General features: G+C 42.0%; 1 protein-coding gene across 5 annotated transcripts in view; it reads left to right on the top strand.

Moving 5' to 3' along the window:
- The window catches only part of RPGR (retinitis pigmentosa GTPase regulator), a 53,339-nt gene that overhangs the window by 23,582 nt on the left and 11,622 nt on the right, over window positions 1–18,135 (top strand). For 2 of the 5 annotated variants that reach the window (XM_043570449.1, XM_043570450.1), the window contains exons 12-15: window positions 4,091–4,188; window positions 4,534–4,599; window positions 6,882–7,838; window positions 17,378–17,491. In XM_043570449.1, coding sequence (XP_043426384.1) covers window positions 4,091–4,188; window positions 4,534–4,599; window positions 6,882–7,838; window positions 17,378–17,491 — 1,235 coding nt within the window. Of the gene's footprint in view, window positions 1–4,090; window positions 4,189–4,533; window positions 4,600–6,881; window positions 14,727–17,377; window positions 17,492–18,135 lie in introns of those variants that run through there. The other 3 variants (XM_043570448.1, XM_043570451.1, XM_043570447.1) reach the window with 3 other exon arrangements.

Below are 18,135 nucleotides of genomic sequence, written 5' to 3'. Positions count from 1 at the left end.
AAAGTATTCTGAAAGTGATGTCTAACATATAATGTGACTTTTTCTAAATTATTTGCAGACTTCAGTGTTTATCGGGGAGGTAGAAAGGTCAGGGAAGATCTTGCTGAGAAGGTGACATTTAAGCTAAAACATAAAGAATAAGAAAGACAGCCACATGAAGAGAGAGGATGATATGCATTTTAGGCAAGGAAAATAATGTAGGCAAAGGTTTGGAGGCAGTTTATAAGAAAAGGAAGGAAGGGGCGCCTGGGTGGCTCAGTCGGTTAAGCGTCCGACTTCAGCTCCGGTCACGATCTCGCGGTCTGTGGGTTCGAGCCCCGCGTCGGGCTCTGGGCTGATGGCTCAGAGCCTGGAGCCTGTTTCCGATTCTGTGTCTCCCTCTCTCTCTGCCCCTCCCCCGTTCATGCTCTGTCTCTCTCTGTCCCAAAAATAAATAAAAACGTTGAAAAAAAAAACTTTAAAAAAAAAAGAAAAGGAAGGAAGACCATTGGAGCTAGACAGTGAGGGAAAAGGCTAGAAAGATGCTGAAGAAAGAATGGGAAAGTATTCATGATTTTATAGGCTGTGAGAAGCCTATTTTATTTGAGTGTTTTTCTTAAGTGCAATAGAAAGTCATTAAAGGGTTTTAAACAGTGGAGTGATGTGCTCCAATCCAATTTACATATTAAGATGCTCCCTTTGCCTCTGTATGGATTGTAGGGAGGAAAGACCAAAAGTAGGAAGAACATTTAGCAGCCTTTTGCAGGAGACATCAGTGTGTGGTCCAGGGTGTTTGCTGTGGAGATGGAGAGAAGGGGGCAGATTGGACATACATTTTAGACAGAACTAACTGGATTTGCCAACCTTATTAATGGATTACACATAGATGTGAAGGAAAGGGAAGAATCAAGGATGGTTCCTAGGCAAGAAGATGGTTGGCAAGCTTGAAGGAAAAATTAAAAATTGAGTTTGAGGGGCGCCTGGGTGGCACAGTCGGTTAAGTGTCCGACTTCAGCCAGGTCGCGATCTCGCGGTCCGTGAGTTCGAGCCCCGCGTCGGGCTCTGGGCTGATGGCTCAGAGCCTGGAGCCTGTTTCCGATTCTGTGTCTCCCTCTCTCTCTGCCCCTCCCCCGTTCATGCTCTGTCTCTCTCTGTCCCGAAAAAAAAAAAAAAAAGTTGAAAAATTGAGTTTGAGATACCTGTGAGACATCGAAGCAGAAATATCGAGCAGGCAGTTGAAGATGCAAGCCTAAAGTTCAGAAGAGAGGTCTGAACTAGAGAGATAACTTTGGAACCCAGACAACACAGAGATGGTATTTGCAACCCATGGGACTTGGTGAAATCACCTGATAGATAGAATCACCTATTAGCTAGAGAAGAGAGCCCAGGATTTCACCCTAAAAACATCTAACATTTAGAGTGTTTGGGAGGAAGAGCCAGCAGAGAAGCTCCATCAGCCAGTAGGGTAAGAAGAGGGAAATCAGGAGAGAGTAGGGTCCTGAATTCAAAGTACTGCTCGGAGGTCGTGGAAAAAGCTCAAAGAAGCATCCCATGGATCTGGCATCGTGGAGAACACCGGTGATCTTGACACAAGTAGTTCCAGGGGAAGGGCAGAAACCAGAGTGTTTAGAGTTGAGGCATAAATGGGAAATGAGGAAGTGAAGAGATGGGGTGTGTAGATAACCCTTTTGCATATTAGTCATGAAGAGGAGTGGAGAAAAGGGCTGGCATTTAGAGGGAGATGTGGGGTCAATGGAAAATGTTAGAGCATTTTTGTATGCTAATGGACACGAGCCAGTAGTCCCAGATGGATTGGTAGTACACGAGAGCGATAATCCCCAAAGTGCAAAACTCTTGAGGAGAGTGGGGCTGGCATACCGAGCAGTCTTTGATAAGAGGAAAGACACATTGTATATTTTAACAGGAAAGTGGAGGTAAATGTGTACATTTGTTGGTGGGAAGATAAGGCAGATCAGGTCTGATGACTTCTATTTTCTCAGTCAGGTATAAGGCAAAGCTTAAATGATCTACTGTCTCTTTTCCAAACCTCCATTCTCTGCCGTCTCCAAACTATCCTGCTTAGCATTTCCTATGTTAACCTTCCTCAGGCACAGTTCATTTCCTGTCTGTTCCAGTATCTTCTGAGAATCCCTAATATTTTTTTAATTAAGTGTAAGTTTCCCCATATAACTCCCAACATGCTTTTCTAGCTTCATCTGTCAATAGTCTTTTTCTTATAACCTTAATTTAGGTCACAGGTCTGTAATCTACAGCTCATGAGCCAAATCTAGCCAGCTGCTTATTTTTGTAAGTAAAGTTTTTTTGGAACTCAGCCGTGCCATTCCTTTATGTATTGCCTATGGCTGCTTTTCCACTACAGTAGCAGCGTTTGAGTCATTAGGACAGAGACTATACGGCTACAAGGCCTAAAATGTTTGCTATGTGGCCTTTTACAGAAATAGTTTACCAGCTCCTAATCTTGATCAGACTGAGCTCTTCACAGTCAGACTTAGCGGAAAAGCTGTGAAGTCAAGACAGACCTGACATTGACACTTGGCACTTAATAATTTGTGAAACGGAGATACACTACTTACCTCTCTTGTTGTCATGGAGGTCACTCAACATGTATGAAGGCATGCGCTCCCAGCACATGGAAAGCCTTCATTACAAGCCATTCTGCCACTTCTCTTAGCGCTGGGCTTCCTTTTCTTCTCTGCCCACTTCATCTACTCCTCTCAGAATTCTGCTCACTCTTCCCTGCACCTCTTCAGTGAAATATTTCCTGATTCCCAACATTCGGGTGTGATTTCTCATGCCAATATATCACATATTTTATATTCCCTTCTAGACTGTAAGTTCATTAAGAAATAGTAGTTACTTAAGTTGATTATCTCCCGCATAGTACCTCACGTGGAATAAGCACAAACTGGTTATTTGCTCATTTGAATTGAATGTATTTACAAGGAACAGATCAGTGGGGACTGGTGTTTTCAGCGAAGACTTCATTCAGGAGTTCCTCTCAAATATGTATACGGGTGCTAAATGCAGGCAGAGTAAATGAGAAAAATGTAAGGTCAAGTAGAGCTCATAAGTCTTTTTTTTTATTGGTGTTTATTTTTGAGAGAGAGGGAGGGACAAAGTATGAGCGGGGGAGGGGCATTGAGTGAGAGGGAGACACAGAATCCAAAACAGGCTCCAGCACAGAGCCCGACCCGGGGCTTGATCCCACGAGCCGTGATGTCATGACCTGAGCCGAAGTCGGACGCTTAACTGACTGAGCCACCCAGTGCCCCAAGCTCATAAGTTTTAATGATCTGCTTTATGATGTAATAACCTTACAGTTTTCCATGCAAGTTTGTAGGTGCTTGTACTAGTTATCTTTTTCTACATAACAAGTGACCTTAAAACTTATCTAAGAGTTTGTGAGGGCCAAGAATCCAGGTGCAGCCCAGCTGAGGGGTTCTGGCTCAGAGTGTTTCCTGCAGTTACAATCATGCTGTCAGATGGGGCTGTAGTCATCTGAAGGCTCAATTGGGGCTGAAGGATCCTCTTCCATGTTCACTCATGTGGCGATTGGCAGGAGGTTTTACTTCCTCAGCACGTGGACTTCTCCCTAGGAATGCTCCTAGCATGGCTTCCCCCAGAGAAAGGGATGCAAGAGAGAAAGACGGGGCGGGGGGACCAAGATGTAAACTGCATTGACATTACAATTATGTCAGCTTTATTTTATTGGCCATACAGATCAGCCTGGTAAAACGTGGAAGGGAACAACACAAGGGCACACATACCAGGAGGATGTGGGTCACTGGGGCCCCTTTTAGGGACTGGCTGTCACAGTGCTTGATACCTGGGTAGTACATCTCCCAAAGGAATAGTGTTTGCCCGTTCATATGAATGTAGCAGTTGTTATCAGCATCAAAACCTTTCAACTTTCAGAAAGAGACTTTAAAACCTGATATCACTATGAATGAATTCTGTTCAGTTCCCTAAACATGAAGTTAAAGGACTTTAGTAAAATTATGTCTGCACTTTACATTATGGAATAATTTATTGTCTAGTTGTCTTTCAGTTTTCCATTGAAATCTGGTTTTCCCTTTTCCCTTTGAATCAGATTATTTTCAAGATAAAATGACCACAGAGAAAGAGACAGACATTTCTTCAGCAACAGATTCAGAAAGCCTTGGAGAAACTACTGATGTCTTAAATATGGTAATGGTTTTCTTATTTATCTATATAGATTTCTTTGAATTTTAGTTCATCATGTATTCATATGTGTGTATACTTCCTATACTGTTAAATGCATCACAAAAGCTTTTGATTTTGGTTTTGTTTTCATTTTGCTTGTTATTTTTATGTTACGCGTTATTTTATTGAGATACAGATTTCATACAAATACAATTACTTTCAGTCCTCATAACATTAGTATGCAGTTGAGAGTTGATTATATTACTATCTGAACTGTTTTGTGTTAATTTCATATATACATTAGAATGTGTAAATGTGTAATTCTATACATAGTATTCTTTTTAGAACATATTTTTTTATTTATTTCAGACACATATGATGAGCCTGAATTCCAATGAAAAGTCATTAAAATTATCACCAGTTCAAAAACAAAAGGTAAAATATGGAGACTTATTTTCATTATTGTGGGTAAGAACAGTTTAAATTACATTTTTTGTTGAAAGGTTTCTAGAAAGAACACATGAAAGATAAGTATTCATTTACTTTAGATTTTAACAGACACAGGAATACATTGTAGATAGCCTCAATTTGGGTCTGCTCTGTTGGAATATATTTCCTGTGGTGCAGAAAGAGTGACAGAATTTCATTGGTATCACTAACAAGTCATAATAGCAGTATTTTCTTATCATCAAAGCAAAGGATTATTACGGCACTTCCTAAATACTGGAAGAGGTACTGTTTATCGGAACAATTCTCAGACTTGGGTTGAGTAGGACTTTGGTTGAGTTACCATGCTGACCTAAAAGGTCTTTTCTAGCTCTGAAATTTGCTGGTTTTAGTGAAAATATTTGATAATTGCTTTTCCAATGTGTGGAATGGGTTTTAATCTGTCAAGGAATTGCTAGCATAAAAACAGAATTAAACATTTGGAAATTAATCAGAAACCACGCTTGGGTGATAAAGGGAGGCTTTTAATGAATAACAAATGAATAGCAAAAGGAAGGGATAGTCTGGTTTTCACAACCCTGTCGAGATAAAGGCCTGCCCTAAAATCCTTTGCTTCTCCTGGCTTTGAGGACCAGTGAGGTGAAAGGAGGAGAGGGGTTTGGCGATTAGAAAAGTAAATTGGAGAAATATAAATTGAAGGAAGAAGGCTTATAGAAAACATGTCATTTCCATTTCCAGTGCCTTTGCCACATTAATAAACTAAAACTCCTTAACCAAAATGCAAGAGAGTCTCGCTGAATTATAAAAATTTAGTGCCAGTCTTCATTTAGTCTTATCTCTAGTTTGCTGAGAGGCCTGGCCAATAACAACATTCCTTTTGAATATGGGAGAGCTGTTGTCGTCATACACCGAGGAAGCCCAGCGAGTGTTGACTGACTATACTTCCATGCAGATATCTTTCCTATGTATTTTCTTCCTCTTTTAGACTCGAGGCTCTCCTCTTCCGTGCTGCCTTACTGTACTAGGGAAATAAAGACACATGCATGTAGAAATCATTTCTGGCATCTGGGCCTCCGTCTCTCTTTAGGGCTCTGGAAAGAATTGTGACTTTGTAAATAGGACCTAGAACAAACAGAAAAGGAAATCATTTCCTTTTAAACTGAGATATATTTTATACACATAGTCCTTTTAAGTAGAAGCCTGACGAGACCTATTCTAGTGAACAGAAAAAGATTTATTTTAGTGTTTCCATATATTAATTTTTAACTTGTGCTGTTTTAATAATTTTTTAAGCAAAAAAAAAAAATGACCTCTTCCTAGGCCTAGCACTCATGCCAATTTTTAAAACTTGACTTCATGAGATTTTACAATCCAGAGAGCTGAATTCATCAAATATTTCAATTCATTAGCTTGTAGAATTTAGGCCAACAATTTGATTTTTACCTTATTTTGTCCAGCAGGAAATAATTTCATATTCTTAATGTATCATTTGAGTCACAATGTTTAGTTTCATAACTTTTATAAAAATCTTACATTTTACCTGAAGTATTTTTTTCCTCATAGTGGTTTCTTTTACATATGCAAGTTTTTATAATTAAAGAGTACAATAGATAAAAGGAAAGGGTTAAAAATTTGAAAACCCAAAGAATTGTTTTGAAAAGAAAGATGATATTATCTAGTATGTGGATAAGAAGATTTCATTTGTTGTTTTCATTTCAGATTTTTCTTGTAGAGATAAGCTATTCATTTTTTCTATTTTGTAGCAATTTCATGTTTTCATTTATTTTGTTTTGGGAAGTTCATGGAATCAAAAGACCAATCACAGTTTGACAATTAAAATACTAGGGAAGGTAGGAAAAAACGAAACTGCATTGCATGGAAAAGAAGTGTACATTTTTAACAGTATTCTGCAGAATCAGTCTGGAAGTGTACTCCATTTGAGAATTGATTCAGGATGAGAAAAGGGGTAGAGAAGAAATATCGATGGTACTGTGTGAGTAACGGCCAAACGGAAGCAGGTTGTAAGAATGTGCAGGTTAGACGCAGAGACACGGTACCACAGCAGAACCGGCTGCCCCGTAGACTTAGAGAGTAGCATAAATCATCTCTAGAGAAAGCGACATCTGAGCAAAGCATCTGGCCAAACTGGACGCTTTTTATTCCGCCAGCGACACTTAAGAGTGTTGCAGAATCTTGGCGGTATTTTGTAGCAGATAAGTTAACCTTTGTCAATTAACAGTCATATGACAATTATTTCACAAAATTTGCAGAAACAAGAAACAGTCGAGAAACTGGAGCAGCATACAGCTCACTTTGAAAATGATGGTAGTAAAGAGCGTGCAAGTGAAGAGACGTCCAGAACGGTGAAAGAGGGGAAAGTATATAGACAGCTGGTGGCAAAGGGAACGTACATGCTGCCAGTACCTGGGACTGGGCGCGCGTTTTCATATGAGGACTTAGGTGAGGAGTGGGGCCAGCCGGGGCCTCAGGCTGACACCCATGCCAAGGGTGTGCGCCAAGAGATATTTAGATGTGAGAGCAAGCACGGTATTTACCCACCTGATGGCAGAGAGATAGAACGGGAAAGTGATGGAGGCAAAAGTCTGAAGGACTCAGACACGGAAGAAGCAGTGTCTGAGAGAGGAGCTGAGCTGCCGGAAATGGCAGGTCTGAAGGATATGAGACAAAGTGAAGAGAATTTAAGAAATATGAATATGTTCTTTGACGACTTACCAAATAGAGATGTGGATATTGATGATGAAGAGAGTAAACGCTTTGTTGAGGACGTTAAGAGGAACAAGCAAGATGTGATCTTTGACAGTGAAAGAGAATCTATAGGGTCAGACGGTTACATGGAAGGAGAAAGTGAAAGTCAGCAAGGTATCACTGATGGCTCTGAGCAGCCCGAGTCAGTAGAATTTAGTAGCGGAGAGAAAGAGGATGATGAAGTGGAAACTGACCAAAACTTGTGGTATAGCAGGAAATTTATTCAACAAAGGCATGAGGAAGAGACTGAACACAGAATGTCCACATTCATCACAAAATATAATTTTAACTTTGGGCACTTGTCAGAGATCCCAGAGGAGCAGGAAGGCACAGAGGAGTCAGAAGGAAGTGAAATAGAGAAGCAAGAGGTAGATGCAAATGAGGAAAATGTGGAGGTGCCCGAAGGAAAAGAGGAGAAGGAAATAGAGATCCTGTCAGACGACCTTACAGACAGAACTGAGGTGAGTGAGGGCAAGGGAAAGCCAGGGGGAGAGGTGGAGGAGGATGTGCCTGAAGCTGGAGGTGAGGGGGGAATCCAGCGGGAGGGAAATTCTGGAGTGGAACAGAGTCAGAGTGAGGAGGGGGAAGAGGAGGAAGACGAGGGAAGAGGAGAAATAGAGAGCCTGGATAAGGGAGAGAAAGACCTAGAAGAAGAGGAGGACCAGGACCAAAGGGAGAGGGAACAAGACCATAAAGGGACAGGGGAAGGGGAGGGGCAAAGAGATGAAAAGGAAGGGGAGGGGAGAGAAGGGGAAGAGGACAGGGAAGAGGAAGAAGAGAAAGAAGGCAAGGAGGAGGGAGAAAGGAAAGAGGAAGAAGCTCAAGAGGAAGGACAGGGAGAAGGGGAAGAAGAAGAGGAGGAGGAGGAAGGGGAAGGAGAGGGAGAAGCAGAGAAAGGAGAGGAGGAAGCAGAGGGGGAAGGGAAGGAAGGAGAAGGGGAAGGAGAGGGAGAAGCAGAGAAAGAAGAGGAAGAAGGGGTGGAGGAAGAGGGGGAAGAGGAAGGAGAAGAGGAAGGGGAGGAGGTTGGAGAGGAGGAAGGAGAGGATGAAGGAAAGAAAAGAGAAAGTGAAGGGGAAGAAGAAGAGGGAGAAGCGGAGGAAGGAGAGGGAGAAGGGGAGGAAGAAGAAGTGGGGGAAGCAGGGGAGGAAGGAGAGGAGGAGGGGGAAGAGGATGAAGGAGAGGGGGGAGAGGAGGAAGGAGAGGGGGAGGGGGAGGAAGAGGGGGGAGGGGAGGACGGGGAGGAAGGAGAGGGGGAAGGGGAGGAAGGAGAGGGGGAAGGGGAGGACGGGGAGGGGGAAGGGGAGGAAGGAGAGGGGGAAGGGGGAGAGGGGGAAGGGGAGGAAGGAGAGGGGGAAGGGGAGGAAGGAGAGGGGGAAGGGGGAGAGGAGGAAGGAGAGGGGGAAGAGGAGGAGGGGGAGGAAGGAGAGGGGGAAGGGGAGGAAGGAGAGGGGGAAGGGGAGGAGGAAGAGAAGAAAGGCGAGGGGGAAGAAGAGGTGGGGGAGGAAGAGGAAGAAAGAGGGGGGGAAGGGGAGGGGGACAAGGAAGAGGAAGAAGGGGAGGAGGAAGGAGAGGGGGAGGAAGCAGAGTGGGGAGTGAGGGAGAGGGAAGACAAAGAGGACGATGAGGAAGAAGAAGGGAAATACAAGGGGATAGGAGATGAAAAGAAGGAAAAGCAGGAAAGGCAGGGTGAAGGAAGAGAGTCCAACAAAGTGAGCAAAATCAAAGGGTCTGTGAGATATGACAAAAATAAGGCATACCCCAAAAAGTTTACTACTAACACAGGGGGAAAGCGGAAAGAGCACAAGGTACAGAGGTTCAAAATGCCAGTGCAGTCAAAACAAGTTTTAGAAAATGGGCCACCAGGTTCCGAAAAATTCTGGAACAATGTATTGCCACATTATTTAGAATTGAAGTGACAAGCTTTACATTTGACCTGATATTGTCCAGCCAAATAATTTGAACACTTTACACGTAATAGGCACTCCGTACATTGTATTAAATTGATTTTATGTCATGGTCACTTTATGTGTGGTACAGTAACGACTGATAAGACAGCACAAAGCACTGGTAAATTTGGCTCCTCTTAAGCCAATATTTTGGTATATTTTCCCTCTAAATTATAAATCTATCACTAGAAAATGGTCATAGCAGATAGTTAACATTATATATTCCTCATTAAGGGCAGAGTTAGAAAATCGGAGTATACTATAGGAGTATTGCGTTTGTATATACAAACTGACCCCTTTAAAGATGGCACAGATCCTTAAGGGCTATGAAAACATCTCATTTCTTACACATTTCTTTCAGTCTCTGATTACAAGTTGCCTATACATAGAATAATTTTATAAGATTTTCTGAAGATTTTTTAGGGCTTTCTAAAGCTAAAATGGAAGATTCACATTTTTAAAAAGTAGTGCTGTCTTTTTACCTTTTATGTGTCCTTTTTGCAACAGTTTACCAAGTGACAGCTGGATTCAGGGCTCAGGTTGTAATGTGATGTCTTTCAGTTACTGTCTGGGCAACTGGCAGTGTATCTCATGAAATGGAGATGAACTTAAGCATCTATTCTGGAAGTATGCACAACTTTTAAGTATTTATTGCTCAGGCAGAGCTCCCCACTGGGCTTCAGTTTCCTCATGTGTAAAATGGAGTAGATTGGATGATAGAACTCCAATCCCTTTTAACTCTCAGACTCTTTCATTCTAACAGGCTGATTTACTCCCATCGTGTTTGTTATTTGCAGAAGAGGTTTTTAAGGAAGAAAAATTATACTTTAAAATTAATTGAGTTTCTATAAAATATTGTTCTTGACTCTTAGAAACTTAGGACGGCTTTAATGTCTCTTCTGTCATTCTGTATTTCTAAACTATAACTTCTGAGCTTTAACTGTACTGTCAGAATCTTCATTCCCAGTGTCTATGATGTACCCTCAACCTGTTTTTCGCTGACTGTTCTGTAATTCTCAGTTTATTGCTTGTCAGAATGTTTTAAGAAAATAAACATTAAGTGTATTCCATCAGTAATTGTTTGTGGAAAAAGAAACTAACATCATGTATTGAATTTTAGATAGGCTGGATTTCTGTTAGTGTAAATTCAATCTTCCCTTACAATGTTCAGTTCGTGTAATGCAACCAGATCGTTCTTTATTCATAGCTCCATTTTCAATGGATTCACTGCTCCAGTCCCTTCCATATCTTGGGCATTAGGGATTTCTTATACTTTCTTTTATCAAGGAAGATCTTGATGGTAAACTTCCTGTGAATTTTGTGTAATGGGATCCTCTGTGCATTTGATTCTCCGTGAACAAGAATCTGGGGAGAGAGACTAGAATACAAAGAGAAGAAACTCCTAGGAGCAATTGTAGATTTTGTTTTAGCTGCAGGGATACGTGGTTGCTGCCCCTAACTAACCAAATATGCTAATCTGGCATTACAGGGTTCTACCAAATTCTACCACAGTCAGTAAGTGCCAGTGGGGTAGAGTTGGTACTTTGACAAAGTGCATGTGCTGTGTTGTCGATTCAAGGGCCTACCATGGTTATTGAAAAGTCGACTTAAAATGATTGAGATGGATGATTGAAGAGGAGTTCATAAAGGAAAAGCCTTCAGGGAGAAAAGAAACTCTTGCATTCAAGTTACTAATGTAAAAGGTGTGGACATTCTTCTTGCACCAAACACGTCATCAGCCAGCAATGCTGAAATGGAGTTCTTACCACGTGCCCATCTCAGTATTGGAACTGGTCTAGAGAGCCGCTTTTAAACAGCATTTCCTGCCCATTTCTTCACATTGCCTTGGCCAAAAACATGTTCTGTGCTCTTTTAGGAAGGGTAGCTCATGCAGGCACGGTGTTCTGGTCAGAAGAGCACAGGCCTAGTCATTTTGAGATGTGAGTTAGTACTTGGTTAAATAGCTTGGAATAATTGGTTCCGTTCCTTGTCATCCCCATCTGCTGGTTGATTAAGCTTTTCTTGTCATTTATCACTGATCATTACTGAGGCCAGTGTGAGTTGTGTGTGTAGAGTCCATTGAGTTACAGTTCCGGGTGAGGACTCTGGCAGAAAAATAGTTTAAGGTAAGCTATGAAGGAGTACCACAGAAACATCTGCTGCCGCTGAATAGCAGCTCTTGAGGTGAGTGCAATGAAATGTCTTCTGTTACTTCATTATAGAGGTAAACTTGCTCTTCACGTATATAAAGATAAAAGACTGCCGTAAAGGAAGGCACTTTGATTCCTCCTTCCTTCATTCCTTCTGTTGTGCCTGACATATGGCTTCATACTTGGTGCCTATGATTCACTCAACCAATAAGCGTGTACCTAAGCACCAAAAAGGGAACAGAAGCTTTCCAAAATCAGGTAGATCTCCAAAAATGAGGGCTGCTTGCAGTCCAACTCCTGTGGCCTTTTTACCTGTCAGGGACATTAGGTAGGTACAGATTGCTTGAAAGAACACCAGGTAAAAGGAGTTCCTCGGGCTCTGCCTCTAGCTGTGGCTTAACAGTGCCCTTGTGTTTCCCAATACCCCCGTGTTCTTAGCTAGGACTACCCAAACAGAAAAATAGGGTCCGAAAACAAATCTGTGGCTTTCTAGGCTGATGGGAGCCATGAGCGTGTTTCAGTGTGACTGCAGCCTAGAGTATCTTTTGGTCCTGGGTAAGGAGGCAAAGGGCCTTATGTGTTTATAAAAGTTGTTAAACAGCAAGAGTAAGATGATCACATTTGGCCTTTTGCAACATTCTGGCAGCAGTATGGACGGTGGGTTGGAGAGGAAGAGGACCAGAGCTAGGGATGCCAATTAGGCTGCTCTAGGGGACCAGACAGAGACAGAAGAGGGGCTGAACTAGAACAGTGTGGACAGAGTCGGGGACATGTGTTAGCAAGAGAACTTCAGGGATAGAATTGGAGGGCTTAGTAAAGAGATGTAAGTTGGAGGGAGGGAAAAGGCCAAGCTTTTCTTGTTTCTGTTTGAAGAACTGGGTAGGAAGTGTGCCATTCACCAAGGCTGAGCACAGAGGAGTAGGGGTAGATTCAGGAGCCTGCTGGGCCTTGTTCATCCAGGAGGTGTCCAGCGGACAGATACACGTCTGGGCCTGGAGCTCAGGGGAGATGGCCGGGCATTACCGACTTCCACGGGGAGTTAAAAGCACGGAGTTGAGTGAGAGGCGGCACTCACAGTGTGCGAAGGGAAGACAACTGAAGACAGAGTTTGAGGAAACATCAGTAGGTAACGGAGAGGTTGAGCGAGGGAAATCTCAGAAGGAGGCCAGGTAGGAACACTTTCTAGGAAAGAGAGGCGCCGCCCAAGCCAAGGAAGCAGTGGTGGAGGGCAGCAGAGAGGTCTGGGAGAGGCCCGGCAGAGGCCAGGCAAGAGCCCACACTGCCTGCTAAGAGAGATCCCCAGGAAGCCTGCCTTGCAGAGAAAAAGGGACAGGGACTTCGGTGCCGTGGGAAAAACCATCTTAGACTTTTACCTGCGATTACTCTGTATGAGGCTATACAAGCATAGGATCTTGAAGTGAGCTTATCATCAAAAAGGAAGAGCCTACAATGCCCTGAGTTTCAGCAGGTGGGGGAAACAGCTCTGAGGGTGGCGGTTCTGGTTTTCACATTATTTGAGCAGAGCTGGGAAAGAGCCTGGGCCCTGGCACCTGGTAGGCCTGCATTCAAAACTCCAGCCCTTCACAGATTAAGCTGTGTGAATACCTGGAAAAGCTTTTGTTTTCTTTTTCTTTTTTTTTTTTTTGACTTTTCTGAGTCTTATTTCTTTTTATAAAGGGAAAGGTCTTTGGATAGTTAACACATGAAACATGTTAGTGGTACTCAGCAAATGGTAACCTGTGTCACTCTGTCCCCTCTGACTCCCATCAAGTCAGGTGCAGAACTACCCTCGTGCATCTCCAGGTCACTGACAGATATGTGTGAGTCTAGTCCTGTGAACCTGACTTCTGTGTAAATACCACATAGCTACCCTCCCTGCCCCCCCAAATTGGCTTAACACAGATCTGTGGGAATGAAGTGAGTTGCAATAATGATAAATATACCCTTAAATATGGGGTAGAGTGAAACTATGCACACCGTCCATGGGTCATCCTCAACATTTGAAGCATGGTGAGAGCTGATGGTACTCACACAGTTAGGCATCACTGCTGTCACAGGACAACAGATTTTCCTGTGTCCTAATGGTTTTTTTTTTTTTTTTTAATCAAGATAGGTTAAAGAATAACTCCACACATAACAACTGCCTACCAACAAGAAGTTCTGTATGCCGGGCATTATATTCACTTTTGCAGGCCTGCTTGTCAGAGTCAAACTGGAATGGATTTGGCGGTGAAAATACTGGGTTAGGAATGAGCCAAGGGTTTTGGTACATAGAAAGAAGGAAACGTTTAGGGATTATAAAGTAGTGACAAAGCCAATAATTTGGAGGTCCACCTGGGAGCCCATAGGTGCAATCTGGCCTGCAGACTTACTTTGTTTGGCATACACAGTGATTTTTTTAACATTTGAGGCCATTGCCAACATTGAAATACCCAGAAATTCTATACTGAAGCAGTGTTTTTCAAACTTCTCTTGGAAACCTGAGGCACCACTGGCCCACAGCCCAGTCAGAGTGGCCCTCCACTTCCGTGTCATCCTGGCCTGCTCCTGACAGGCCCTGCCTTCTCCCCTGGGCTGCTCTAGGTGCCGGGCTCCTGGCAAGAATCAAGGGGTATGTCTAAGAGGGTAGAACAAATAAGTGTACACTTTGAATCAATTACTTTCTGATGATAAGATCTGGGACATTATGGTGAAAAGGTGTCCAGGCATCTTGGGATTTTTTTTTTTGATATTCCTCTGTGTATACTAGGGAGTCTTACAATCACAAATATGTTTTTAAATTGCTTATATTTATATACAGATACTTATCCTTTGCTTTTGTTATTTTCTCTGTAAATAATCTTTTTAATCTTGATATAAACCCGCCGAGGTAGGTGTTGCTAGTGTCATCCTCCCATTTAACAGAGAAACTGTTACATTAATTAGGCACCTTGCTCAGGCCGTGATTGGTGGAGCAGAGCTTGGAAAGCAGTAGTTAGGTCTTTGTATTGAATGCCCTTCCTTCTCTCCTCCTGCCTCAGTGATTTCTAGGGTAGTATAAACATGAAGTTACATATTAACCCCTCTTGTCCTAAAAAACCTTGAAATTGAGCTTTTAGGATATACGCTTCCCCACCTGGTATGATGTAGGTACAAAGTTTAATGCTCTATTAACCTAGCTGGAAAATGTCTGCCCTATATGACATTGAGGCATCTCACAAATCCAGAATTGCAGCACAAAATTTTACACTTTACAGTGTCTTTTCAAAACTTTTTTAAAAAACTCTTTATTGGAATATAATATATACAGAAAAGATCATATCTCATGCATGTATGTCCAGCTCAGTGTATTTTCCACAAATTGAACCTGTTCGTATAGTCAACATCCAGATCAAGGAGGAGCACACTGTCAGCTCCCCAGTAGCTCCTCTTCATCCCTCTTACAGGCATTTTCCATCCCCCCAGGGTGACCACTGTGCCAGTTTCTGATGGCAACCTCTAGTTTTTCAAGTTTACGATATGATGGTATTCTTAAGCCAGCTGAAACCTCACGAGGAACGTTTGGTTTCTTGGTATTTCCCGTAAGAAATGTAAAACGTGTGGGCCCTGGGCCAGATCCAAGACTGCAGCTCCCCGTGTTGTGTCTGACCAATGAGACAACGGTCCTCTTGCGAGAGCCAGGCCTAATCACTTCTTCACTGTGGTCCCAACACAGCATGCGTTTCCACTGACCATCCTAGACTGCTTTATGTCTTATGTGCTTCTGGTGACAAGAATGTATTTAAACTTTACCCTTTCTCTTTGTAAAATGATAGTGTTCTGCCAGTCTCTCCTAAATTGTTTCGGTTTGAAGGTAAGTACTGTATGTGATTTAAAGTAGTTGTCCAGATGTGAGTAGATTAATTTTCAATGTGCTTAAGTGCAACATGCTACACTTGATGTGATTTCTAGTGAAAATGTTTTCTAAGAGCTTTCTCAAATTGAGAAGACGGTATCATTCCAGCAGTTGTTCGTTGTTGCAGATTTTCATAAAGTTAATGAGTAAATTTATAGTTTATTATAAAAGAGATGAGTGTTTTGCTTATTTCTGAAATAGGGCAAAATGTCATGTGACTTTGTGTAATCTCATGATATTGTCCTATGGTTACATTAATACTTAGTTAACTGGCATGACTGGAGTTGACCCAGGTGCTAAACTAGCAGAACTCTCCAAGTGAAGAGGACTTTGCTGGAACACAGCACACTGACCCTCCCTCTGGGAGACAGTCAGTCTGAAATTGTCCTTCTCAGGAACAGTGTTCTTTTCTAGTTGGCCTTCATTTATGTACATTCATGAATACATCTGTCTATCAGCCATCAATCCTAAATCCAGTAATCCTGCTTCCCGTTCCCCTCCAAAGTAGTCTTTGATCATTTTACATACTCATAATGTGCTTATGGCTAGGCATAATATACAATAGAAGTTGCTTAGGAAAAAAAAAAAAGAAAGCTTTAGAAATTCTTGGTAAATGGTAGCTACCTTGTAGTTAACCCTACCCAACCTAAATGTGCAGCACATCCTTTAATATAGCTCTCTACCCTGGCACTCTGTTTTCCTCTCCCGCTTTCCCCTCTCACATGCACTGACCTTTGCTTGACCTAAGTCAAGCCCTCCCAGAGCAACTTCTGAAACTCTTTTAAATCTCAAGCCTTCACTTCTGGATTGCTTGTCCTTAGTGGCAGTGCTGTTAGGCCACACCCTTTTTGCTACTGGCCTGAGGATGCCACTTACATCTGTTACTAAGGTGTGAAATCTAAACATATCCTTTCCCTAGCCTGAGTTCTCACATTTTGTATTTTTGCCAGAAAAGAGATGAGTTAATTACAAGCATTATTTTCAAACCACCCAGAAAAGATTCCTTTGGGTGTCCAGCTTAACCTTGGCCAAATAGTGACTAGGAAGGTGACCATAAGAAGCTAGTTATAGTGTTGAAGGGATATAAAGGGTGTGTATCGTCTGAGGCAGGTATGGCCCATGTGAACTTTGTAAAAACATTCTTCATGGGAGTAAATGGCACAAGTTACTTACTGCCTCACCTATTTTAGGGGCCATTGTGCCTTTAGTGAAGTGCATAAATGAAAAGCATAGGGAAAAAGTCCAGTAAGGAGCCTGATCCCTTAATGACAAAAAATAAGCAGTATTCCACCCAAAATACGAAACTGCAAAAAAAAAAAAAATCTCAGTATAGGGTAAAGTTACTCGGAACATAACGAATATTTTTCTGCCTATACTTAATATTACATGATTTACTATGTGTATCAAATCCATAGACAGGTTATCTTATAATTTGGATTCGTTGGACAGGAGCCAGATGGACTAAGTTCTGCCTCTGTTTGGGTTTTCCCTCTGCTTTAAATTACCAAGAGCAGAGCATTTAAACTGCCTATGTCCCTTTATCTTCTTCCTGGAATGTAAGTAATTATACTTAACTCTCTCTCATGAATATCAGTGAACTGTACTTCTGGAGTGATTTTAAATCCCTATGTTTTGGAAAATAAATATAATATATAGATGTGATCATGTTATAATGCTACAGTAGAAAGCTTTTTAACTTCTCTAAAGTTTAAAAGCATTCTTTTGAGACAGCTCAAAAAGCATATTTAATTTTTTTCCCCCGTTTAACCTTGTCATAGATGCAGATAGAATTTTGGAAATCCTGGCCATTGAAAATGTTGAAATAGAACGATGTGCATAAAAGCCCTGGTAATACAGTAACTTGACATGCGTCATAGATTATGTAGTGTTTTATTTCTTTGACTTCACCAGTTGAATCCATATTCTGTGTGTTCTTTGAGATAGTATAAATTATTTGTGACAGCAATATCAAATCTCTTTTTTTAAAAAAGAAAATCTTAACTCCTCCCTGATTATCAATTTTGACACAGGATCATGAATTTTCGGAAGATGAAGAGCTAGGGGACGTAGATGAAATTGATGAGTACCTGAAAGGCGAGAAAAAAGTTGCTGCAGATGAAGCCAGTGACAACTCAGTTGAAAAGGTATTGACACCACTGAAAAGGTATGATGATATGTGCTTAAATCCTGGTATCCTGCCCAAGAGAAAGTATGTGGGTTCCATGGTCTCTGCAGAGGGCAGATCCCAACTTCCTTTGGGAGCAGAAATACTTCTCTGAATAACTTTGTTCATGTGCTGTAGGAAAAGCTTTGGGCAAATTTATGAATTAGGCACACTTTGTTTCTGACGCTTTCCACACTTCTTGGTGGCATTCGGATCCCCACTTGAGTGGAAATCAACTGATACAGGCCAGTATAGTACACTGTTGAGAAATTAACCGAGAAGTTCAGCACTGGGTTCTTGAAAGGATGAAATTACAAAGTTAGGAGCCCTATACTGGTGGCAGAAATGGGACGTGTGTGTGCGCACGCATACTAAGTGTATCTTTACATGTATGTGTGTTAAGTGAAAGCTGTTCACAGCAGTGTTGGAGGCTGTGATCACTTCTGCACAGATGTGGTGTAGAAGCAAGGATTTATAGGAGGATAAGGAGGCGCTGTCACCGAGGAAAAGAAAGTCAGCCTAAGAGTGGAGCTAGGAATCCCAGAATCATCTCTTTTTGGCAGTTTTGTCCACGAGTGACACTGCTAGGAGACAGTTGGTAGGTTTGAAATCATTCATTTGCTA

This window comes from Prionailurus bengalensis, chromosome X (assembly GCF_016509475.1).
Source record: "Prionailurus bengalensis isolate Pbe53 chromosome X, Fcat_Pben_1.1_paternal_pri, whole genome shotgun sequence".
Lineage (NCBI taxonomy): Eukaryota > Metazoa > Chordata > Mammalia > Carnivora > Felidae > Prionailurus > Prionailurus bengalensis.
Note: the sequence above shows the minus strand (reverse complement) of the source record. Positions and strands in the feature narration are given on the sequence as shown.